Source organism: Sordaria macrospora, chromosome 4 (genome assembly GCF_033870435.1).
Source record: "Sordaria macrospora chromosome 4, complete sequence".
In the NCBI taxonomy this organism is placed as follows: domain Eukaryota; kingdom Fungi; phylum Ascomycota; class Sordariomycetes; order Sordariales; family Sordariaceae; genus Sordaria; species Sordaria macrospora.
The window spans coordinates 1,217,417-1,241,067 of record NC_089374.1 but is presented as its reverse complement, the minus strand read 5'-3'; the positions used below and the strand labels follow the sequence as shown (position 1 = coordinate 1,241,067).

General features: G+C 52.1%; 6 protein-coding genes across 6 annotated transcripts; 2 read left to right on the top strand and 4 right to left on the bottom strand.

Annotated features, from left to right (window-relative positions):
- Window positions 1–57: 57 nt before the first annotated feature.
- Window positions 58–1,149, top strand: SMAC4_06473 (uncharacterized protein). The gene is made up of 3 exons (XM_003344224.2): window positions 58–303; window positions 422–695; window positions 862–1,149. The coding sequence occupies exons 1-3, from the start codon at window positions 287–289 to the stop codon at window positions 895–897; spliced, it is 327 nt and encodes a 108-aa protein (XP_003344272.2). The 5' UTR covers window positions 58–286; the 3' UTR covers window positions 898–1,149.
- A 59-nt stretch (window positions 1,150–1,208) lies between these two features.
- Window positions 1,209–3,119, bottom strand: SMAC4_06474 (uncharacterized protein). The gene is made up of 2 exons (XM_003344225.2): window positions 2,503–3,119; window positions 1,209–2,421 (listed from the first exon to the last, which is right to left on the bottom strand). Exons 1-2 carry the CDS (start codon window positions 3,012–3,014, stop codon window positions 1,434–1,436), a joined length of 1,500 nt encoding a protein of 499 aa, XP_003344273.1. The 5' UTR covers window positions 3,015–3,119; the 3' UTR covers window positions 1,209–1,433.
- A 697-nt stretch (window positions 3,120–3,816) lies between these two features.
- On the bottom strand, window positions 3,817–5,926 carry SMAC4_06475 (uncharacterized protein). Its single transcript, XM_066090458.1, has 4 exons — window positions 5,484–5,926; window positions 5,250–5,276; window positions 4,813–5,187; window positions 3,817–4,741 (listed from the first exon to the last, which is right to left on the bottom strand). Exons 1-4 carry the CDS (start codon window positions 5,731–5,733, stop codon window positions 4,356–4,358), a joined length of 1,038 nt encoding a protein of 345 aa, XP_065946758.1. The 5' UTR covers window positions 5,734–5,926; the 3' UTR covers window positions 3,817–4,355.
- A 399-nt stretch (window positions 5,927–6,325) lies between these two features.
- On the bottom strand, window positions 6,326–9,716 carry SMAC4_06477 (uncharacterized protein; the record flags this gene model as incomplete). Its single annotated transcript, XM_003344228.3, has 1 exon — window positions 6,326–9,716. The coding sequence occupies exon 1, from the start codon at window positions 9,659–9,661 to the stop codon at window positions 6,326–6,328; it is 3,336 nt and encodes a 1,111-aa protein (XP_003344276.3). The 5' UTR covers window positions 9,662–9,716.
- Window positions 9,717–10,255: 539 nt separating this feature from the next.
- SMAC4_06478 (uncharacterized protein) lies at window positions 10,256–13,961 on the top strand. The gene is made up of 6 exons (XM_024655535.2): window positions 10,256–10,569; window positions 10,770–10,876; window positions 10,952–11,821; window positions 11,883–12,139; window positions 12,209–13,207; window positions 13,474–13,961. The coding sequence occupies exons 1-6, from the start codon at window positions 10,351–10,353 to the stop codon at window positions 13,608–13,610; spliced, it is 2,589 nt and encodes an 862-aa protein (XP_024511411.1). The 5' UTR covers window positions 10,256–10,350; the 3' UTR covers window positions 13,611–13,961.
- Window positions 13,962–18,041: 4,080 nt separating this feature from the next.
- SMAC4_13614 (uncharacterized protein) lies at window positions 18,042–18,149 on the bottom strand (the record flags this gene model as incomplete). Its single annotated transcript, XM_066091505.1, has 1 exon — window positions 18,042–18,149. The coding sequence occupies one exon, from the start codon at window positions 18,147–18,149 to the stop codon at window positions 18,042–18,044; it is 108 nt and encodes a 35-aa protein (XP_065946757.1).
- Window positions 18,150–23,651: the final 5,502 nt, after the last annotated feature.

Below are 23,651 nucleotides of genomic sequence, written 5' to 3'. Positions count from 1 at the left end.
CATCGCGACCCACTTACCGCCGAGGCTGACGAAATCCAATTCCACACGATACAACTTATCATTATCGCCCAGTGTCCGTCGCATCTTTCGCCTTACATCACCGTCCATAACGACCTCGACTTACGACGACAAGCGCCATTCGAGACCGGACTTATTGTCCACCGCATCTTTCGAGCGACCACTTTTGTAATACGCGACAGCACCACGCGTGCCTTTCTTCTCCTCGACAACTATTCAATCTCTCAACCAACCGTCGCGAAAACACCCAAACTCTCTTTAGCCCACCATGTCTCGCCATCATCCGTACGTTGCACCTCTTCCCTCCTTACCCGACGACTAGCCCTACCTAGGCCTGTACTACACTTCAACATCCGTTTCCCCCTTCCCTTCTCCAAGATTCTCATACTAACCCTCCACAAAGCGATCTAGTAATGTGCCGCAAACAATCCGGCATCGCCATCGGCCGTCTTTGCGACAAGTGCGACGGCAAGTGCCCCGTATGCGACTCGTACGTGCGTCCCACGACACTGGTGCGCATCTGCGACGAGTGCTCGTTCGGCAATTACCAGAACAAGTGCGTGGTGTGCGGTGGCGAGGGCATCTCGGACGCGTTCTACTGCTTCGAGTGCACCAGACTCGAAAAGGACAGGGATGGGTGTCCCAAGATTATAAATCTGGGTAGTTCCAGGACGGATGTAAGTTTCTACCTTACCCCTTCTCTGTTTGGTGGTTTTCCTTCCTTCTCATCTTCCCTTTCGGACCTGCCGTGGAATGAGAAAATGGATGGGGCTGGTTTGCCGTGGTGTGCTGTGCTGGTAGAGATCAAGGTCAGAGGCTAACAGAGTGTTTTTCGAACAACAGCTATTTTACCAAAAGAAAACAAATCGAACATTTTAACAATAGAGACGCCCGGGTACGGGCTTCTGTGGAGAGATTGGTTTGGTTGGGTATTTCTCAGATGTTTAAGGGTGCTCTGAGACGGGAATAAGAGCACCGGAAAGGGGAGAGTGTTGAGAAGGGGAGTTGTCGCAAGCTCAAGCAGCATTTGATTCGGCATCATGGGCGTTAAGGAGTTTTGTTTACATACACAACATTGCAATTGCATAAGAGGGCAAGCCTACAATGGAGAAAGACGAAATTGAGAAGCAAGGACAAAACATTGATGGGTCTTCTTCAGAGACATTGATTACGTATCAGCTTGCATTGGTATGTGTCATCTCTTTTGATTATGAACAGAAAACGTTCGAAATAAGCTATTTTCCATGATGCATTATCCATTAACGATAGACTTGAAACAATACTCTTTCACATGCCAAAAACCTGCTGCCCCAACAGCCGCGCAATGCTAATTATCATCAGAGCAGGTAAATATTCCGCCCCGTCTTGACACCAAACAAAACCGATATCCAAACAGCAGCAGCCGCCGAATCAGATCAGATGTAACTGACCTTCATACCCATTCCAGCTGTAGCCCTCACTTTCCCCCACCCCTGCTGCACCACCTTTGTGATTCTCTCTCTCACCCTCTTGTTACTGAACATCAGCAAGAACCCAACGATAAACGCCAACGTCCGGTACAGCAGGAATGGGTTCCCATGGAACGCCGTCATGACCTGATCCAGCACCGACCGGATATTGTTCAATATCAAGGACGCTTTCGTGCCCATTCCTGGGCCAGCCACTGCGCTCGAAGAACCCGTCGTCTTCGTCGCAGTCGGTGATGACGCTCCCTTTCTGGACGGCCTGGCCGGTTTCGCCGATGACGACGAAGCCCCTCCATTCTTCAACGAAGAAGCCTTCTTCTTCAGACTCGGTTTCTTCGTTGTCCCTGTCCCCTTGGCCGCAGAACCGCCATCGACACCAAAATCACCTTCCGTCGTCGGTCCGCTCCCCACACTAACCGCCGTATTTGCCCCCGCCGCTTCTCTCTTGAGCCTTTCCTCCTCCAGCCTCTTCTTTTCCTTCTCTTCGTTCTCCGCCCTCAGCTTGCGCGCGTTCTCGATATCCTTGCGAATCGCATCCTCCTTCTCGCGCGCTTTGCGCTCCGCCTCTTCCTGCTCCTCTTTCAGCGAGTCCAAAGCCTGGATGAAGGCTTCTTTCCGCTCGTCGTCCAGCACCGCACTCATGTTGATGAACTCGCGCGCGCACGCCCACTCGTCATTGCGCGGGAGCACGTGCAAAGTGTACAGCTCGAGGATCTTGACGCGCGCGTTGAGGTCGCGGGGGGTGTCGGCGCCGTGACCAGGGACTCCGGATTTGGAGGATGAGCGTAGACGACGGGCTGGAGAGGCGGAGGAAGCGCCAGGACCAGAAAGACGGTCGGTCAAGTCGAGGTTGGGGGTGCGGGCGGCGGCTAGGTAGTTTTCTAGACGCTTTTGGTTGAGGGTTTGGGTTTTGGCGTGGCCGAGGAGGAGGGTGGCTCTGTAAGATGGGGTGTGTTAGTACCTTGTTGGCTGGCTGGCTGGTGATCATGGTGTTGTGTTGCCAGGGCTGACGACTTACAGGTTAATAACCACATCTGCATCCACGTCTCCCTCCGACCCATGGTATCCGTTACGCACGACTTCCTCCCAAACCTCGCCCTCGCGCACCTTGTGGCAGAGGGCCCTCCACTCGTGCGTGCCAAAGGCGTCCTTGCCCTCGTCCGAGTTCAACTCCAGGATCGCATTGAGGATGGTCAGGTACAGACTCCACACCTTTATCCTGGTGGATCGCGACGCCTTGGCGACAGGTGCCGGGTCGAGTGCAGCGGCGCCAGAAGCGACATCACCGGGAGTGGCGGATTCGGAAGGGGACGGTGTGATTAAAGGTAGAACGGTCGACAGAGCTTCGGGCAGTCGACGGGTGAGGAATAGTGTTGAGGCCTGTCTGTAGGCCTTTGAGATGTTGGACGAGGACGAATGGCGCGCCGAGGAGACGGACGGCGAGAGCGACGAGAGCGAGGACGACATGATTCCGGATCCGTTCATGCTCGGACTGAGATATGACGATGTGTCGAGATTATTGGAAGCCATCGTGATTGGAATTGTTGGGGTATCCGACAGACGGTAGTCTTCCACTTCCTCAGTCCCTACCTACTAGGTAGTTGTTGATGGAGTGTGAATTATTGCAATTGCGCGATAGACAGTGGAAAAACCGGGGGTAGAGGACGCCCTGGAGAGGGGGTTGGAGCGAACTGGGATCGATTGGGATTGGCGGTGGCTAGCGGTGGCAGGTGAACTCGGATGTTTTTCTCTTGGCCTGAATAGGAATCTGGTGCGCCCCCGTCTGGCGCGCGAAGAGAGCTGAAAAACGAAAGAAGGAGATATGTGTGAACCCGCTCACTAGTGGGTGGTTGAAAGGGTGTCGGATACAATCAAATGCGCGATCCAATGCGATCAGAGCAGGCAGTCGTTCAATTGAATTGCTGAATGATGTGAAAGGCGCAGTGCAGAGTTGATATCGCGGAAGGCAGGTGGACATGCAAGTGTCATTTGATGTTAATTCTCAGAATAAAGGATCATGAATGACATGGACAGAATTGAACGGCAACAGCGCTCGCCTTCAGTTGGCTTTTTGGGTCTTGTCAGCTGTGAGCCTCGGCAATCCGGGGTTGGCCTGGCAGACAGCAAGGGAGCAACAAGGATGGCATCTGTAATGGGTAATATGGGGAAGGGGTCATTAAAGAGAGACATCCAATTAGGAGGAAGAGAACATGTGAAGACAAGTACCTAGCTAACTCCATCACACCCTCCAACTCAACTGCACGTGAACCATCCGTGACTAAAAAGTTGGGGAAACCGGGATTTCCAGCATGAATTAAGGTTCAACGGTTGACACATATGTGCCATCGAGGACGATCATGAATGGCTTCACTTTTGCAGAATGGATCAAATGATGCGGAGAGTTGAAACCCTTGGTTGGGTTATGAACAGTTCGCAAACTCGTCTCTCGGTGACGAACATGCCGAGGCACTTGCACTACCTACTGTAGTCACTGTAGATCGCCATATATACAGTAATGCAGCTCTTAATGTCTATCCAACAGATTTGAAGTATGTACTTATCAAGGGAGAAAAAACACCAAGACGCCGACCGACCCAACCCGTCATTCATCATCCCGAACCAAGAGCCACGAGAGGTGCACATGTCTCAACGCCCGATCCCGCGCCGGACATGACCCGACCTCATGCCCGTGCTCGTGCCCGCATCACCGGACCGCAGGAGTGGACCTTACCACTCCGGGCTCCATGCAATGCAAGAACCGGCCGACTTGTGGCTCGTGCCTGTCATCCCATCTCTTATACAGCCTTACACCTTGATGGCCCACACCATTTCATCTCATAAGATCATATCCATCCATCCATCCTGCCATCTTCACTCCCTCCTCACTGTCTTCTTCTTCCTCAACTGCTCCCTCGCGTCCGCCCTGCTGTCCTCCCAGTTCTCATACTTGCTCTCCGCAATGCTCTCGGGCCTGCCATCATCTCCCCTGAGGTAGGCCGCCTGCTGTTCCGCGACACGATCCCTCCTGCTCTTTTCGCCTCCATCTCTGCTATCCCTGCTGGGCTCGCGTTTGCTTTCCCTGTCGGCCTTTCTGCTGCTCTTGGATTCACTGCTGCCGTCAAAAGACCTGATGCTCTCTGCCTTGCCGCTGTAGATGCTGCTGCCGCTGGAGGAGGTGGAGTCGCCCTTCATGCTCTTGACTTTGTTGAGGACCGAGAGGCCTTGGCGGATGGTGCGGGTGCTTTGGAAGAGAAGGACTGTGGGAATTTTGTCAGTCTTTTTACCGGGACAGAAGAAGCAAAGGGGAAGAGGGACTGGCTGGACATACTAGCAGGGACAATAACCCAAGGCGCGTTCATGCTGGCATAGTAAACCCAGTAGTACAGCGTCTCCGGTCTGCTGTACGAGATGCCGCGGAACTTCTCCTGGAAGAAGCAGGTGCCGAAGTAGAGGGCGACGCCGTAAAGGTGGCCAACGCTGACGATGGTCTGGGTGATGTGGCGCAGGCTGCTGTTGCCCTTGATGATGGCGAAGGCGGCCAGGAAGGAGAGAGGACCCCAGGTGAGAACGGTCAAGGCCTCAATGCAAAGCATGAAGGGGTCGGAGGTCATGTACCGCGAGTCGGACAGCGCGTACTCCTTCCACAGCTGGGCGAAGATGTCTTGCTTACCGGCGAGGGTGGCGTGGTTGAGGACGTAGTATCCTGATGATGCTGTTAGTTCGTGTTGTTTCAAAGATGGAAATGCTGAGAAATTGAGATCTTACCTTCAAAGAAACAATGCAAGAAACCACCTGTTCGCATATTGTCCTCATTAGCACATCTCATCCAGTCTTGACTCGTGTCAACTCCTCCGCCAACTTTGACGACCCATCACTCCCTTCCCCTCTCAAACCTCAACACATCCATTACTTCCCCCCTAATTCCTTTCCTCACAGGCCATAATCTCCTCCTCCATCACCTGCTCAACCCAAAGAGAAAACCAGAGATTGCAAACTCACAAAGGGTAAACCAGCTCAACACCCCCGCATCCTTCCACGTCAACCGCTTATTAACCTTCTTCCCCACGGCCACCACAGCCACCATCAAGAGCGACACGGCGCCGCCAAATGCGCCGAGCACCATGGGCAGCTGCAAAGTGTTGGGCGCATAGTTGGGGACGACAACAGTCTGCGGGTAGTAAGGGTGTTTGTGCCGGCGTGGGGAGTTGGCGTCCCCGGAGGAGACGAGGAATTTTAGGAAGGAGGACATGGTTGCTCCCTTTATGAGCGTATTTGAGTTGAAAAGAAGAACAAAACGGGCTATCAACCGTGTACGGACTTTGATGATAGTGGTGGTCTTGTTTTGTTTATGTGGAGATGTGAATTTGTGTAAGATGACTGGTGTTTTTCAGTTGCAAGCACCACAACTGCACAACTGCACAACTGCACAAGTGGCCCCGTGGACCCTAAAGACTGCACTCACTCGAAAGTTTGTTGGGACTTTTGGACGAAAGAAAGAATCCACACCGCCCCTGGATGGAAAGCTGAATCGGACGATTTGATAGGACAAACTGACCAACGGCATGAACGGAAGCGTGCTGCAGCCTGCAGGAGGATGCAGGAGGTTGGGTTCTTTCGGGAGGGGTAAGCCGAAGTAGCATGCTTAACCCTAACCCCTCCATGTACTTGTTCAAAGATATTAGACCCGGTTGGGGGCCGCAGTCAATTTATCGTTACCTACCCTGCACTTTTCTTGTACCAAAATCGATCTTGATCACATTACATCTATCTTGATCAAACTCATCGAAATCATGTAGACAGATTTACAATACCTGCGCCATCGCAAACACTCAGTCTCTCTCCTAAACCACCACACCCGGCACCCTCACAAACTCAAAACCCAGCCCGTCCACAGACCGCGGCCTACTCTTGATCCCCTTCACTCTTCCTCTCTCGTACAACGCCAACCAAACCGCATCAGCATTGATCGTCTCCAGCGCCTCCTTCAAACCCCTCCTCTCCGGCTCATGTAACACATCAACCATCACCTCCAGCATATCATCAAACATCTCGTCATCCACTCTCACATACCTCAAAATGGCCGTAATCAGCCCCAGCGCCGCATCCCACAGCTGATGAGCCTGCGAGAACCTGCCCAGCGCTCCACTGACAGAGCTCGTTGTCGGAACCAACTGCTTTGAGCTCAGATGCTGTCCACCAGTGGCATCACGAATAGGCAGCATAATCTCCCTGTCCTCGACCTTGACGCCACCAGTAATAAATGCTCTTCCGGCTCCCGTCCCCGTTCTTCTTGGCATATCCCTCCCCTTAACAGCCTCCCTCTTAACCCCCCTCAACCACTTCCCCATCCCATCGCCCCACTCCTGCTTGAACCTACTAGCCATGAAATCACCCGCAGCTTCACACATGCTTGCCAAAGCCTTGCACGCCGCAATCGCCACGAACGGTTCCGGGTCTTTGATACGCGCTACCACAACCGGCCAGACAGTGTGGACCAGTGGCAAAAAGGCATTTTCGTCGGGCGCTAGGGCAGGTGAGACGGTGGCCACGAGGTCGAGCAGGGACTTGCGCAAGGTAGGTGTGGGGGAGGTGAGGTAGTGCTGGGAGAGAGTGAGGACGCGGGTGAGCAGAGCGTAGGTGGGTGTGTTGGAGGGCTGGTTCTTCTTTTCGTCGTCTTCGCGGGTGGCGAGGGCTGAGGAGGGGTCATCTGGTAGGCCATCTTCTTTGTCGTCTTCTTCCGGGTCGGGGTTCTCCAGCTGGTCGAGGAGGGATTTGGCTTCGGATGCTTCCTTGGTTTTGCCCGGGCCCCATGCCTCTTTGGGGTGTGGGCGAGGTGGTTCAGCCTCTTCTTCTTCTCGGGCCCGCTTGGTTCGTTCGCCACGTTTGTTGAGGCTGTCAATGATGTAACCGACGCCGAGTGGTTTCGGGCCTCGTTTGAGGTGGCTGACGGTTTGTGGGTTGGATCCTTCGAGAAGAAGCATGTCTGATTTGACGCCTTGGGTGACTACCTCGGAGAGAACGGAGAATAGACTCTCGACAAATACGGGGTAGCCGTGATAGTTGTCGAGGGCTGCGAAGATGGCGGCTACAACGTCATCCAGGAAGGGAATCAGCCTTGGTCCCGTCAGGCGTATCAACATCACCAGTACCTTGGTGGAGGCTGGAGAGATGTCAAACGTGTTGAGGCGGAGAGAGATGGAGTTGACCATGTAATCCGCATTGTCGACTACCAGCTCCGAGACATTCTTGTATCCGCATGAGGCCGCTATCACGTTCAATGTGGTGATAGCATGACTGCGCAGTTGCGGTGTTGGCGACCCGAGGAATGTGGTGACAGGGTAGAGCACATCGATCAGCTCTGGCCGGAACTCTTCCTTCATACGAGATGCCGCAAAAGCAGTCACTTCGAGCGCAATCGCCTCAATACGCCAGTCGTTATCTTGTGAGTCCGAATGGGAAGCCAAGACGGAAGCAGAGAAATCGTAGAGCTCCTGGAAGACCTGTTCTTGGTATTGGTTCTCATCGAGAGAAGACATGTCCAATAGCTCCTCCATATCCGACGTACTATTGTACGTTGTCTTGAGAAGCTCAAAGGCAAGCCAGTATGAGGCGATCTGTTCGACGCCTTCGGAGTCTCGTAGGTAACCTAACATTGCAGCGGCTAGCTTTGTTTGCTGAGCTGGCGAGCCAATGTTGGCTATCAGCTTGGTGATTTCCGCCCTTGTCGACCTGATGCCCTCCGAGTCCAGCAAAACTGGAGGATATGTCTGAATGTCAGGGCGTGACACAGCGAGGTCAGTGGCTGTAGATAGACTAGTCTCGTCAACATCTCCCACGACCTTTGAAGGCTTTGAGCTCTTGATCAAGGCAACTATGCTGTCTCGCAGAGAATCGCCCAAGGAATCGTTCAGCGTCGACGAGCCCATTCCCATGCCTGAAGCCATTTTGGAGCCCCTGAGTATGTTTCTAACTGCAAGCTGCTTGATGCGGTCATCGTTAGACTGTATCAACCTAGGGAGGCTGGTGACCCAGTTGTAAAGTGTAGCCTGAATACAATCGCCCAGCTCGGGGTGTATAGCCGCAAGATCCTGTAAGCTGGTTTCGAGCATTGACCGTTCGGTCTCTTCGTTCTCGACCATCATTGCGCTCTCTACCAGGATCGACTGGCAGTTGGCTAGTGATAAGTGGCATTCGTCCAACAGGCTGATACAAAACTTGCTGACAGCTGACTGAACGTCCTGAGCCTCATGAGTCCGGATTTTGAGCGCTGCGGCCAATGCGATTTTGATCTGAGCTGTCGTAGCCCTGAGCCAAGCGGATGTCAGTTCAGTCTGGGGCTTTTCTGCGCCATCGCTAGGCTGAGCATCCTTTTTCGCCTTGTCTTCCGTCTCGATCTGCTTCAATATCCCCCTAACCTTGAAGTCACCCAAAACGTTGACAAGAACGAGATTGAGAACTTGTAAGCATCGTACCAGAACCCTCCTCTGTGTCTTTTGCTGTAGTGGCGGTGCCAGAGCCTTGGTGAGCGATGACACCGTACCCGGAAGAAACCTGGCAAGGACATGCTGATTGCGTGTTGTAGTGTAAACAGCCTGCAAGCACTGCAGCGCTTCCAGCTGAACCGCAGGGGCAACACCGTTGGTGATCCCATCCAGCATGACCGTAATGGCAGGCCCCAATGCTGTCACTGTCTCATTCTCCTCTCCAGGTGCCTTACTTGCCAGTAAGCTTGAGGGTCCTATCGCGACAATGAGAGCCTCGAGAGCTTTGAATCCTTCCACGACGGTTTCCTCGGGCACATGACGATTCTTGGCCTGTCCTGGGGTACCGCTAATGGTGAACGAGAAGAAGAATAGCAGCTGTATGGCCAAGTCCTCTGAGATCTTGTGCTTCCAGCCGTATTGGATGAGGAACCTTAGAAACTTGATGATGGCTTCGATCACGCGAATCGGGAACTGATCATGGAAGCGGAGCAGGTGACTGACAGGGAAGAAGGCATATTCGGCCAACTTCTCATCCAGAATAGTGGAATCATTGCTCACTTGAGCTGCCCATAAGCCAGTAAGCGACTCAACGAGAGCGAAAATTTCCTTGGAAGCAGCCGCCTTGTCTGTTGACTGGAGGGCGAGGCGGCTCAAGGGGACACAGACTGTCCTGAGCTGGGGATAGGTCAGCATCGGTAGAAACCTCGAATGATGGATGCGTTTGCACGAACCTGTCTGAAGAAGTCATTTCGCGGACCAGGGGTTGCGACGGTGGTGACCATAATGATGGATTATGTGCATTATCAGATGCCGTCCATCAATTTGGTTCTTATTCTGGATGTCAAGTCGCGACCTGTGGGATGGAAATGACCCGAACTTTGAAGAATGGTGGTTGCATCTTTGGTTCGGCGACGAGACTGTTTGCGATGAAAGGTTCAACCAAACAGTGGGTTGTTGATGTTTACCCACTGACAAAGGGGGGAAGGTGCCCTAAAATCCAGTGGGTTTGACCTTTCGTACAGCGGGTATTCCAGGCTCTTCCACGTGACACAGCACTTTCCACAACGGCCCCAGGACAACGGCGCTCGACTACAGGCGGGCAACAACCGAATCCGGGCCATCGCAATGACAGTCGCGGTCGACGGGAGCTAGGTGCCGCTGCCACTAGAGATGACTGTATACCTACCTATAGTACTTGGCGGTGGCCAAACCCGCTATGGTATAGCATGGAGCTCCAGTTTTGGTCTGTCAGCTTTTCCCTTTGTATTGTAACCTCCTTTTGCATTTGAAAGAATCATCGGCTTCTTGATCGAAATTAAGTCTTTGAAATGTCACTTGGCAATTAAGACCCGACTACTTCTTTCATCCCACCTTATTAATCCATGGCCCTACCAAGGAACCCCGACTCTGCAACTCCACCTGTCACTTCTGCCGATACCGTGACCGTCGCCGGAGCCGGGACCGCTGGACGGGATGCATCGCCGAAACCGGTTCCGAGAGACCGCTCGTCACTACCCCCCGGGCCACCACCACCCTCAACAGGATCAACGCCCCCCAGGATACGGCGAAATACGGCCTGCATTCGGTGCCGAGATTCCAAGGTACGTACAGTATGAGGATTCTCTACTATGAACAACCCTTCCCCATGCGACATGGCAGCAGTAGCTTGAGCCTGGTGTGTGATCTGCCCAAGACCTCCCGCTCGGGCTGTTTTGATGCCATGCCTTTCTCTCCTCTTGCTCCCACCACGGGACCCTCGTTATGATTGGTCTCGCTGACGTTACACACACACACTCCGCAGGTGAGGTGTAATGCAAGTCTTACTCCGGGACAGCCGTGTCTCCGGTGCACCAAGCTAGACCTTGAGTGTATCGTGGACAAGAACTACAAGAGAGCGTCCAAAAAGAGGTTGGTCGCATAAGGCCCAGGGTTAGGGTACCCCTTAGTACCTGAAGTAAAACAACGACGGCTAACTCTTGATAGCAAGCTGGAAGAGTTGGCGGCGGAACTCCAGTCGCTCAAGAACACTGTTGCTCCAAGACCTTCACTCGGTGGCCTCACTACTGAACTGCCTCCTATACGTCCGGTTCAGTTCTCGAGCGCGAGTCCGCCAGTCCCTTCACTCCCACAGCTCACCCTACCTGGAACCCTATCTGGAACCTTGGCTGGAGGACTACCTACTCCTGGAACCCTACCCGGGCCCTTTCTCTCTGGCCTTGGTGTTCCAACACTACCGCCGCCCATCTTCACTCGGCCAAGGCCCTTCTCGATATCCAGCGAAGCCTCCACTCTTACTCCCAGAGCAAGCGATGCTGCCTCTGTTAGTTTTAGTCTGGCTGGGCTGAGGCGTCCAGCTCAACCTCGAGCCCTCGGCTCACGTGTATTCTCCGGAGACGACATAAACTACTATTTCGACAGATACTTTGAGCACTTTCACCCTTACTTCCCCGTCGTTCGCCAGCGGGATCCAGATGTCTGCTATGAGAGGGGCCATGTCCTCTTTTGGGCCATCATCATGACGGCATGCCGTCGGTTTGCCAAGGATGACTCGGTGTATCAGTTTTTGATGGACTCGCTGTTGCCGGAAATATGGAACACGATATCACGGCCGCCCTTGAAGCTGCCCATCATAAACGCCTTGCTGCTCGTGGCGACATGGCCATTCCCTGATATCAGGTTCTTGACTGATCCGTCAATGATCTTTACGGGCATAGCTATGAACTCGGCTCTCTTGATTGGGCTTCATACCGGCCGTGGCGCTCATACAGAGTTTACTGGACTTCTTGATAAAGTCGATACGACCGATGAGGAGGCAACGTACACATGGGCTGGGTGTGCTATCATATCTCACCGGTAAGTTAACATTTTAACATTTTGCTCCGGGTGTGAACACGTGTTAACCGTTCATATACAGAGCTGCTGCTTACATGGGATGCCCGTCTCCGAGTCTACTATTCAACCAGACCATAGACTCGCTCCTAGACGGGAGTAGCTCGATATCAATGCCTCGCTACTTCATTTTGCATCTAGAAACCGCCAGGTTTGCTAACAAACTCATCAGCACCATGTCTGCCTCTCTCGAGCAGTCCCAAGGTGTCTCGCATCGCTTAGTGGCGCAAATGGAAGAGGAGTACAGTAAAATTCAATGCTTGCTGTACCCTGATAACTCAGGTGAGCACCCCTTTCTTCATCTATACCATTTGTCCGGTTTCAAGGCATCATCCCTAACTCTACAAACAGACCTCGACCACTTCATCCTTCTCTCCACCCTCCTCGAGATCCAAACCTACTACTTCATGCCCCTCCCCGGCTACAGCGAAGAGATGCTCAAGCGGAACGTCATCAAGTGCTACACCACCGCCGAAGCGATCATCAACCTAGCCCGCTCCCTCCAAAGCCAGTCTGCCTTTTTGCACTACTCGCCCAACTTTGTCTTTCGCACTTTGCTGAGCGCCATCTGCGTGTTCATGACGCTGAACCTCGCCCAGCCCCCGTATACCAAAAACCACAGTAATGCACTTAATGCCTCGTACATGGGCGATATCAATAACAACACGAACAGCCCTAACGGCAGAAGCACTCACAACAACAGCATCGGCAACAGAAACAGTAGCACCACAAGCAACAGCAGCGGCAACAGAACAGGTGCCGCATCTCCCAGCAGTGATACGGCCGACCTCTTCGTCCGCGAAGCCCTCCGCATGATCCGATGCTGCTCCGTCCAGCGCGACGACCTCGTCATGCGCGCTTCCAACATGGTAGAGAAGTACTGGAACATGCGGCATGCTTTGCCCCGCTACGAAACATTGCTAGATCCCACCGATCCTAACACCAACAGTCCCCAACATCCGCACCGGCAGCAAGAGGATGGGATGCGAGGCGCGACGACGGTGTTTAGACATCGGCTGGGGTCTAGTCTGACATTCGGGTGTTTGAGGAGGTGGAAGCAGCATGTTGAGAAGGCGAGGGCGAGTGTGGGGGGGATGAATCCTCCGGGACATCAGGGAGGCCAGGGACAGCAAGGAGGGCGAGAACTGGGCGGTCAGTACCAGGGGCAGCAAGGTCAACAACAAGGGCAGCAGGGACAGCAGGGCCAGCAGGGTACGGGAGTTTACGCTGGTACATACGGGCAAGGACAATACCCAGGCGCCGGTGTGGGTGGGATAAGACCAGGTGATCAGGGTATGAGTGGACAGGAAGTGCAGAGTATGCATGGTGATGGAAGTGGTGAAAGCATTCGTAAGCAACTTTCTTTTTTTCTTCTTTTTCCTTCTCTTTGTTTTCCCATTTCCCTGCGACTCAAACTGTCGGGTCGCGCCTTCCTCAGAATGGCGGTCGGACGGTGTACAAGAAGGAGCGATGGAGAGCAACGGGAAAGAAGGGGAAGACTCATTGGCTGTCCCTGCCTCCCGTTCTTCTTTTCTTTTCTTCTTCTTTCTATCCCGTGTTTTCTGCCGACAATCTTAAGACAATGGTTACTTACACTAACCCTTTCTACTCGGCAGACGGAAGACTATCCAACAATCCCGACTCCTCTTCTCTCGGATTGGCAGACCCTTTCCAACGGCTCGAATGGAACGCGTTTATGGACGACTTTGATTGGAGCTTTACCAACAATTACTTGGGTGTTGGTCCCATGTAGATGGTAGTCTAGTATTGGTTGGGAGTGGGATTGCATGTAAGGGTACCATGTATTATATACATGAAAGAAAGAGGCCGTCTTGAGCAAGCTAGGGAATAACGAGCTTCCGTCATGAACGCGAATTTCTGTGGATGGTGTTTCTTCTCGTGGCGTATGTGCGCATGACGGATGGTACGCTATGTCCCTAAGGCACTTGCTTGCCGTGAATCTGACTATGAAGTGGAAGGAACCGGAAAAGGAACACGGGAAAGCACCGAGTTCACTTTATCACGGTCGTTGTGAAGTGATGGCCTGCTGTTGGGTATTGATATCAGATATTCAAGATTAATCTTGAACTCTCTATACCTAATTGTTCGCTGTCGGTATCCCGATAGTAGACTACCAGTAACTTGTGATGGCCTATGCCAAACCAGCATCTGTCAGATCCTTGGGTTTGCATGTACTCCAGTCCTTGCATGACCTTCAATTCTATCCCGACTGTCATCGTATGGATATAGGACCCCTCTACCCTTTTCCTAACAAAGACTGAGCTTACACCTCTTGCCTTTAAATTTCCCTTTCTTCGACCTTGGTTTGTATTTTAACTCCCGGCATCTTTTTGGTGCGCTAGCTCCCAACACTGTATTCTCTGACACCATTTGAAAGGATAAGTAAGACCTTCGAGTACGCCCCATTAAAACCATTATTGTGAGAAGACGAACAAGGGCACTAGAATCAACCAACGAAAATTTAAATTTATGTGCACCAATTCCAGGCCTTTCAGAAGATCGCAGTTACCATCGAGGGGGAAAGGGATCTGGGGGAAAACGTCTTGTCATCACATTCTTCGACTTTGCTATCGCAATCTTACGGGTTTGAGTGAGGTTTGCTTCCCCGGGGTCCCGGTGACATGGCTCCATTGATGTATGCCTTGACAGTTTTTGGAAACTTCCACGCTCAATCTTTGCGGGGTAGTAGGCTGCCTCCGGCAGATCCAAGCATGTTTGTTTGTCTATGAACATTCATTCGGTTTGAGTAAATGATGCAGTTGAACCGTTGTTGAGTGTTCTCGAACATTTGGAACACCCCCCCTTTTTTTGTCATCCATCTCCCTGAGTGCACTCGCAACCCTAACCCGTACAGATTGTCAAAGTCTCCTGCCTGCGGGAAGAGACTGTTTCTAATAAGAAACATTACTTGATTCACTCTTTCGGTAGAAGTGCTATCCAAGGTTTGCAAAGTCGGATGAGTGATTCCCCTGAACTTTCACACATCTTGAATTCCCACATTGTTACCCTTCTGCAGATGGTGGATGATTGCCGTGCGCCGTCACAGCACAGACGGGAACAAACCGACCCGATATGGATTTACTTACTCGGACCCTGGATGCCACTGATTCATGTCAACCTTCAAAGGCAGGAAATATCGAGCATACTTACTCGTCCTTCCACATAACCAGAAAGTGCTAGAATAGTTGGGATAGTCAAATGCCGTGCACAACTTTTGTTTGGTGTTTGTAAACGTGAGATCAGGGGTACCGTTGACAGCGGCATATCTTTGGGCAGATATCATTTTCTTGTCCACCTTCGTCACCACTCATCTAGCCCAGCCTAGATCATCTTGACAAGGCCAGGTCCTCTGTATCATTCCTACATGTTGTCAAAAGACGAAGATAGTACTTACGACCAGCAGATTCTATGTCGACATGCTCTTCCACTCGGAGAATAACAATTCAATGACATCACGTCTTCAACATGGGGTGGTCCATGAAGCCCTTTTCAAGCTATGAATATCCTTGGTTGACGGAAGAATTGGCAGCAGTAAACGATCGTCCCTTGAATCGGACCACAAACAACAAGGGAGCTCGGAGATACCGGCAACTATAGGGGACATGGTTTCTCATTTGAGTGACGATATAACGGACAAAAGGGAACCAGGAGTAAGGAATGAGGTGAGTTGCTTCTTGGACGTATACCTAGCTTTTTGCCACTGGGCCACCCCAGCGTCGTACCCTTGAGTCGGTCGAGAACCATGTCCAGCAAGGGAAGCTTATCTCTGTTCAACACCACGACGGTAACTATTGGGCGGAGAGCGATCGAGCTGCTGGGATTATCTCCGTTTCAGATGGTCGATCCCGCCTTCCTTGGCTTGTATGAGCGCCTTGAGGTAATCATAAATCGTGAGGCTGTATTCGTCTGCGGTGAGGCATAGGGCAGGGCTTCGTCAAGGATCATGTTATAGGTTGGAGAGACAAAAAGGAAGTCGAGAGAGCACTCTCTCGACAGAGAAATGAGGTATGAACATCTGCTGATAGGATGAGGCCTTAACTTCAGCACCTACCCTCTTCATACTTGCGCACTCCGTGGTCACTTGACTAGCTGGCAGATGACCTTGAAGGGCATGAATCCAGCAGCAATGCCCAAGGCTGGAAGTCCAATAGACAACGATTCATCTAGATCCAGCCACAAGTGTGAGTGACTGCTTTCATCTTTCCCCGCCTGACATCTTGCTACATTCGCAAGGACGTTGCATACCATGAGTCGAAGCACTTAACCGGATCCTTGTAGTGCCTCTCAACCACACTTCGTAAAAACATTGAAGTAACCTTCGGTTTAGTGTCGACGACTGTCATGTTTCAGATCCCTTGCCGTGGTCAACCAACAAGGCTGTCCCCGGTCCCAGGGTCTACCCATGTGGCTGTCTTAGTTGATAATCAGTCGACTTGATGAGCCAAGATAAGAGGCGACTTTGACCGCTTAACGCACGGCCTCTCCCATGCATCGTTGTTCAAGTTGTTGTATCCGGATATCATGCGGCTCGTAGAATGCTGCTAAGATGGTGTCGTCTAGCATATTTGGGGGCGGCCTCTTGTCCAGCTGAACCATCACCGAACCCCAGATAAAAGGGACAATTGGTCTCAACCTAAACCCATCACTTATTAGTGGCTTCTCTTGGTCAAACCTAGGCGTGCGGGCTTGACACTCTGCTCGATTGATGATTTGTCTGGTGCACAAACATTCCCATTACCGTGCTGGCGGACAGCCCTGGGTACGGGATCTTTTACCCCGTAGAAAGATGGTAAGCCAGAGCCTTGTCCTTCCGCACGGACAGTCAATCTTGTCGATGGCACGTCTCTTGACCTTTTCGGTCAGCCGAGCCGTTGCTCAGCATATCGACGCCTCGGAAAGTTCCCAAAGCCGGAATAGTTGATGGTCAGAGGTGTTGTGGAATTCCGAATGAGGTCCAGGCTGAAGGGTTGGCGATGCAGCGTCGTCGTATCCTCGGAGAGCACCACTGACCAGTTTGCCCGACTCATCCCAGACTATGTCAAGGACGTCCGCAAACACACTGGCGTGGAAAGCTGTACGACATTGGCATGAGCCGAAAATGGCCCAGGTCTCTCTGATCCTGGGCTTTGTCAGTGTCTTCCTTATCCTTGCGGATTTGTTGTTTCTCGGAAAGCAGCCGTATAATTTCGGGCTTTTACCCAGATGTCGATGTCGTAAGCAAGCTCGCAAGGTAAGCTATAGTCGATGCGACCCCCTTTTCTCGCCTGCCTTTTTCTCCCCGGCTTCCATGGCTCGCCGGCGGTGGTGGTCCGCTTGACTGTTTTCTGTTCCTGAAGGACGCCTTACGTAATATGACCATGATTCTGGAAGAAGCTGTGACGGCCCTTTTCCGTTTCATCTCCTCTGTTCCTGACCCCTGAAAGCTGAATCAAGCATCCCCAAGACTCGATCCCCACAGTTGATCCAAAAGGCGCTTGTTTCACACCTTGGACCCCCAGGTTGCACCCAAGCTGCGTTTGGCAATTTTCTCCTCCTCGAGCTGGGCGCACAAGAACATTGCTGAGTCTGAGCGCAGGGAATGGTAATATCTTTCAGGTGGTGAACTAGGCAATACTAGGCTAAACGAGCCCCAAGACCTGCAAGACAGTCAGTGTAAAATCGGTCAAATCAGCGGAAATGCCGGTTCCTGCGTCCACTAATTTCTGTAATGTCAACGTGCATGTTTGCGGGGTCATGTCGCATTGTGGCCCCCTTTTCGTCTCTGGGGACTTGTTCTCTTCTGGACACGCGATGGCATGCTGAACATGCTTCTCAGTTCATGCGATATGGACGCAGGCACCGCAGGCACGCAGCAGGGTTCGCCAGGACCAAAACAGACCCGATTGGCCTGTTGCGGTGGACGGGGAGACTGACTTCGTGGGGAACGACTTGGAGCTTGCCCTGTTTGGCGAGCCTGGCTCCCTGGACGATGTCCTTGCTGACGTTGCAGAGGTGCGCTTCTCGCGACCGAAGAGCCTCTGTTTCAAGAGCTGAGCTCCCGCGTCGTCGACCTCACCGGCGTCATTGTTTCTGTTTCAGGATCTGCCTTGGCACCTGCCATCACGGTACCGTTCGCTTCGATGGAACGCCGTCCAGATCAATCACGTTCTTGATCATGCCCTCCCTAGAGCGAAGGTAAGACGGACGAGCGCCAAGTGAGCAGTGAGAGCGGACCGGACTGAGTGGGATGATCAGAAAAGGTGCCGAAGCGATATCCAGGCGATGATGACATTGACTGGTCGAGGGATGACACTGTTGACTCGTTGAGGCACAAGATCAGAAAGCAGACAAGTCCGCACACAGGGAGACTCTCCAGACTGTCGTCATGATGTGTCAAAGACAAAGTCTGAATGTCAAACGCAGTTCGGCCTCACAGTCCATTTGCTTCCTTCCCTCCGAGTTTTCTGAGGTCGGGTCTTTCCTCATGCATTTTTGCTGTGGGATTGAAGGAGCTTCCTATCTACTTGCAAACGAAAACTCTTAAAATCTCTCAGCTCCACTGGCATACGCGGAAAGCTTCGCGGTGTTGCAATAGAGGCAAGTACCTGCCCGTTTCTCCTTCCATAGAGGTTTTTGGATGTGAAGAGTGATGGACAAGGCCACGGCAGTGACATTATACCTTGCCCGCGCGCGGTGGTGGTTCCTTCCCCGGGCCGCTACAGTGAACCCCGCTGTACCGGTAGACTTGAGGGGCGTCATAGCGCCAAAGGCACCTCGCGGGCCGCCCGTCTCCAAATCCAACACCCACACTTCCAACAAGTCCATCTCACGATGTTTTGTTGACCGTTGAATCGGCCACACCACTTTGAAGATTTTTGTTGATGTTTGTCATTTTAGCATCTTTGCTGTTCGCTCCTTCGCGCGGGGTTATTCATTGTGCCATTGAACCTACCAGTCTTGAGGCCAAACAAAACGGCCACACAGATTACAGATCTCATTCTGCATAACTGTAGATCCGCCCGGTACCTGCGTCTGGCTGAGCTAATCCCGCTTTTTTGCCGCTGGCTGACCGAATCACAATTGTCACCAGAGGCTGACAGCCAACAGATTGACGTGCGGCGCAAAACCACCAGCGGTTTTTTTTCTTTTCTTCGTGCTGAACCTTCGCTCTCTCCCCTCCAAGAACTGGGGCCTGCGGCCACTTTTTTCGGCCATCAAAGTTCTGTGATGCTATTCTTGGATTTTAAGACGTAGTCACCCTGCGACTGGCCGTATCCCACTAAGAAAACAACAAGCGAGGCCCCGGATGCCACTGTTTACTGCGTCTATGGTTGTGTCACCATCAAAGAACCTACCTATATCTTTGAAACGTCCTAGCAACCAAGGCTTGAGTTGTTGTAGGGTGCCTCACCTTAAGTCGTAGACGGGAAGCCCGCATCATAACTGCGCGTGACCTGGGAAGACGGTACTTGATGGTGTTTCTCCTGGACATTGTCGAAATGGTCAGTAGGTATTCTGACGAATGACAAATCGTACCGTTGGCTAGCTGCGGCCTCAAAAGGGCCATGCTGCTCAAATGGGTGCGCCGTAGAGATTCTGATACAAGCACTCTTGTGTTTCGGAATATGCTGGTCATCACATCGTGGGGATCCGTTCAAGAAGCAAGGGCACATCCCCCACTTCTCCCTACAGTAGGCCTAGCGGTCCCGTCTTGTCCGTGGCAATCGGCAGCCGGCCCGTAGTCAGGTCCCGAGAAGCTCAGGCCCAGTCGGGCAGAGCTTTGTTCCCAGGCTATTGTGTCGGATAGTCAGCTCTTTCCACGGCTAAGGGAAGCCGACACACTTGAGAAAGTTGACAAGAGTACCTAACGACCAGCAGTATCTGGACAGAAGAGAAGGCTCTTCTGGCTTGTACCTGGCCGTTTGGATTGTTCTGGGGGAGGTGGGAAGTAGATTTTCAGCTCGGTGTCTGGTCTGCTTTCTTGCTTGACCCAACATTGTCGGTTAACTGACTTGCACTCCAGTCGAGGAAGAGGGTGTGAATTGATCAATCGGAAAACCTCCAGCACTTCCCATATGCGAGTGGGGTCTGCCAGCTCGAGGTGGGCTCGTCGACTTCTCAGTGGGCGCATGGGACGGTTGCTGGACGCTTTGCTGTGGGAGTTGGAACTTGGCGCCGACAAAAAGTCAGACCCCTGCTTGCCCTTCTCCCCAGAGCTATTTCTGAAGCATGTTTCAGACTTTTGACTGGACGGGATTGGCATCGTGGCTGGGGACACGGTTCAGCACGGCCCCTCTGCAATGGTCGAATGCTCTTCGCGGCAACACTTTTATTGGCTCGAGCATACCTTGGACTCTGGACATCCACCACAGCAGAGGGAGACTCCGAGAAATGACGAGACCCAGTCAGGCTGTTGAACTGCCTAAAAGCCTAGAATCGCATCGGCTTTTCTTCTTTTTCTTTTTTTTGCCTTGGCTTGTGGGTGATGACCTCAGTAGCATTGTCGGGCTCGTTATGTCATAGTATGAACCAGGCTGAGATGCGCCGTGTGAGCAGAGACTAAGAAGCTGAAAGACGTTTTCAGTGACATCGTCCCATGCCGAATCCAATGTGATAACCGGAGAGGCGTGGTACTAGAGACATTTGATGAACACGGAGGTAGGTCTTAGACAAACCGAGGACACAGAGGGGAAACAGTAGAACCGGATCCAATATCATGATTACCTGCTACCTCTGTTCCGTGCGACCAAGTGCCCGCGCCGCTCGAGCACATTGCCGCTCGGGTGCTTCCAGATTGAACGAGGCCACCGAGTTCGCCTCCAAAACCAGAAACCGAGTCGGTTGAGTCGACTGTTTGACCGTGTCGCCAAATAAATCAGCCGCGGGACACGTAACGTGCGAGTCGTCGGGGGCCTGTGGTTACTTCCGAGAGTCGGGCTGGCTGCATACGACCATGGACAAGTTCTAGTTGGTGTAAAGAGTTCGAGTGAACTGGACTTTGACTGTTCCCGGTGGAAGAGATGTCGTTGGTTTTGGATATCTCGCTGTCCTGCATATGCCGGGCTGGCAATGACGACTGTTATGTACTTTCCAACTGGGCTTATCCAACATTTACCTACAAAGCATATCCATTTTCCTGCCCGTCCACTAGAATGCCCATAAACAAGCCTTTGAGATTCGATGCTTGCGCCTGCAAAGGCCGAATGAGTTGAACGGGCACACGACTCGCCAGATGATCGCCTCGTACGTTGTGATTCCACACCGTGAATTCCACCATTCTGCGGATGGATATTTATAGAAAAAGCCGAACCGAGGAAGCAAAAATGGTCGAGATTTTGCTCCGGTCAACTCCAAAAAGAAGTGGAAGCTGCCCATGGGCCGGCCAAGTGGAAGGTACCTGAAGATCCAGATCCCAACGTCGAGCCCCGCTCTTAAGTGGGTGGGCGTTGAGGTGGGTGGGTGGCTCGTGCTCTTGCCGGTCACTACAGTAGCAACTTCATCACTGTCTAAATAACCTCAACCCCCGTTTGAAACAACATCAAGTGTCCGGACATCACCAGACTACCCATTAAAACGACTGCATGCGTCCGGATTGCTGTGATCTTCGATTCTGCCTTGCATCTTTCGGACAACCCGAATGTTTTTCTATAGCAATTTGGAGCTTCAAAGAAGATACCCTGCTCTCCATGCTAGCAAACAAAAACAACAATGCCCATACACGTACTGTGTTATTGTAAGCATCCTTGGTACTTAGCACATATAGTTCGGAGGGGGTCCTATAAGATGCCTGCCGTACCCTCAACTCATTTCCGACAACGCGGAAATTGTGGTGGTTCACGAACATGGAAGAGAGAACTTCCCCAGAAGAATCCTCGGGTCATACCGTTCGTACTGCCGTCTATTCAATCGGCTTTGCAGTCGGAAGACTGGATCATAGCCCCAGAAACTCCAGACACAAACGCGTAAATAAGCTGCGACATGTTCATCACTCGACAGGCGTTTATATAGCTGTTCTTTGTAAGAGCACTGAGACTCGGACAAGACTGGATATGATGACAGCTGACAACCGCAACTCTTCAAATTTCTTCGCTTCTTTTGGCCGTGTATCGCTAGTGGGCAAACCTGAACTAGCCTTGCAAACGGAATGACAATGGAACATTTCCGGAAAGGCGTGAGCATCACCAAGCGTTCTAGAAGGTGAACATCTCTGTTCAAAAAATATTCACGATATCATTACTAGCTTCCAATTTCCTCTCCAACATTGACACCAAAAGCAAGCATCGTAAAGTGACGTACTGTAGAGGTAGCAAGCCAGATGAGAAACCAAACACAATCGTATACGCCATGCAGCGGATGAGGCTCTCGTCATCTTAAATATCGTTGACCGGCCCTTGCCATAACACCAGCAGCTAACAACGCAGGATCAACAACAAGGCCGTTACGTCGCCTTTGATCCGATGGTGGTCGTTTATGAGCCCGCCATATCCCTAAGCCTCCGTTGTATATGCCATGGTATACTACGCCACTGTTTGCTCCACTTCAGCGTACGCCGGCCGCTGGACGCCGAAGTTGGAGGCTGTTGCCCACAGCTCTTTGAGCCGAGTCATGAGAAGAGTCCAGGTCGAATCCAGATATTCACGTAGGACAACAGACAGACGGCATGGTAAGGAACGGGATGATATTTCCAGCGTTAGGAACAAAGCCATTGGGACTTCCATGATGCTAGCAAGGAAAGGAAAAAATATCAACGCTAACAATTTGTCTTCTCACAGCAAGCAGAAACGGGAAAGAGAAAAAAGATGCAGAAAGACAAGTTGAACGTCGGCTTCCAGAGACAAGCTCATCCCAGCTTGCATCCCGGCGAGCATGAGTACCTACTACTGTCAAGGACCAGCCTATCAGAAGAGTCGCTTCTTGTGGTCTGACATCCACCCCGGTTAATGTAGCGCTGCTTTGATAGATGCACACCATAAGACCAGAGCATGTCTCTATGGCCACTCCCACCCGCAACTGCCACCAGAATAACCCACGGACCTTCTCGCGGTCCCGGTTGCCGCTCCTCTTCCTCCAAAAGGTGACGATGGATCTGGACTTCTCTTGTCCAGGTTGAAGAGACTAGACTGTTGGTAAGATTCGCCGTACAGGTCTTTTTGCTGTCCTTCCGCTGGGTTCCCCCTCTTTATTGCGCGTGATAGCCATTCGCTATGCTGAACAGGAATGAGTTGTTCCACGCTTGGACCATAGACTACTGGATGTTGGATTCCATTCCTGTCTGGCACCTTGCCTTGAACGTACCATCTTTTGCTGTAGCTGAGGGCGTTGACAGGTTGGGCCCTGGTACCCACGCCTCGGACGGGCCATTCCTTCCTGTCTTTGCCGTAATCCGTCCGTCTACGATTCTCCTTCACTAACAGCGAGTCTACAGTATTTACGCAGTGACTGACAAGATGAATAGGTAGAAACTTGATATTTGCTATGTCTGTCATCGGGTGTCTGTGATTTGTCTTTTATTGCCGCATGCCCCAATTGTCGCCTGTCTGCTGTTAGTGCTGCAACCCGGGCTCATAGCATGGGCAGCTTCGATAGGCTACAACCCTCTGGTGAGGAAAGCATAGCACAGCGAGCCACAGCAAGAGCAGCCATAGAGGTATCCATCCACTTAGATAGCACACCCCGGTCTGGCCTTCCCACTCTGGTTGGAGACTTGGGCCCCAAGCGAGAGAAAATCATTAAACCCCGTTGTTCGCCCATCCTTCCCCCCTCTTCGCTCCCTCTTGCTCCTCCTTCTCGTCGA

What these genes read in the sequence shown, in the direction of transcription:
- SMAC4_06473 (XM_003344224.2), top strand. An exon ending in TGGGTAGTTCCAGGACGGAT is followed by an intron (nt 696 to 861) that starts GTAAGTTTCTAC and finishes TTCGAACAACAG; the next exon opens with CTATTTTACCAAAAGAAAAC.
- SMAC4_06474 (XM_003344225.2), bottom strand. Translation starts at nt 3,014, where the DNA reads ATGGCTTCCAATAATCTCGACACATCGTCATATCTCAGTCCGAGCATG. An exon ending in GCAGATGTGGTTATTAACCT is followed by an intron (nt 2,422 to 2,502) that starts GTAAGTCGTCAG and finishes CCCATCTTACAG; the next exon opens with AGCCACCCTCCTCCTCGGCC.
- SMAC4_06475 (XM_066090458.1), bottom strand. Translation starts at nt 5,733, where the DNA reads ATGTCCTCCTTCCTAAAATTCCTCGTCTCCTCCGGGGACGCCAACTCC. An exon ending in GTTGAGCTGGTTTACCCTTT is followed by an intron (nt 5,277 to 5,483) that starts GTGAGTTTGCAA and finishes ATATGCGAACAG; the next exon opens with GTGGTTTCTTGCATTGTTTC. An exon ending in TTGGGTTATTGTCCCTGCTA is followed by an intron (nt 4,742 to 4,812) that starts GTATGTCCAGCC and finishes AAATTCCCACAG; the next exon opens with TCCTTCTCTTCCAAAGCACC.
- SMAC4_06478 (XM_024655535.2), top strand. Translation starts at nt 10,351, where the DNA reads ATGGCCCTACCAAGGAACCCCGACTCTGCAACTCCACCTGTCACTTCT. An exon ending in TTCGGTGCCGAGATTCCAAG is followed by an intron (nt 10,570 to 10,769) that starts GTACGTACAGTA and finishes CACACTCCGCAG; the next exon opens with GTGAGGTGTAATGCAAGTCT. An exon ending in GCTGTACCCTGATAACTCAG is followed by an intron (nt 12,140 to 12,208) that starts GTGAGCACCCCT and finishes CTCTACAAACAG; the next exon opens with ACCTCGACCACTTCATCCTT.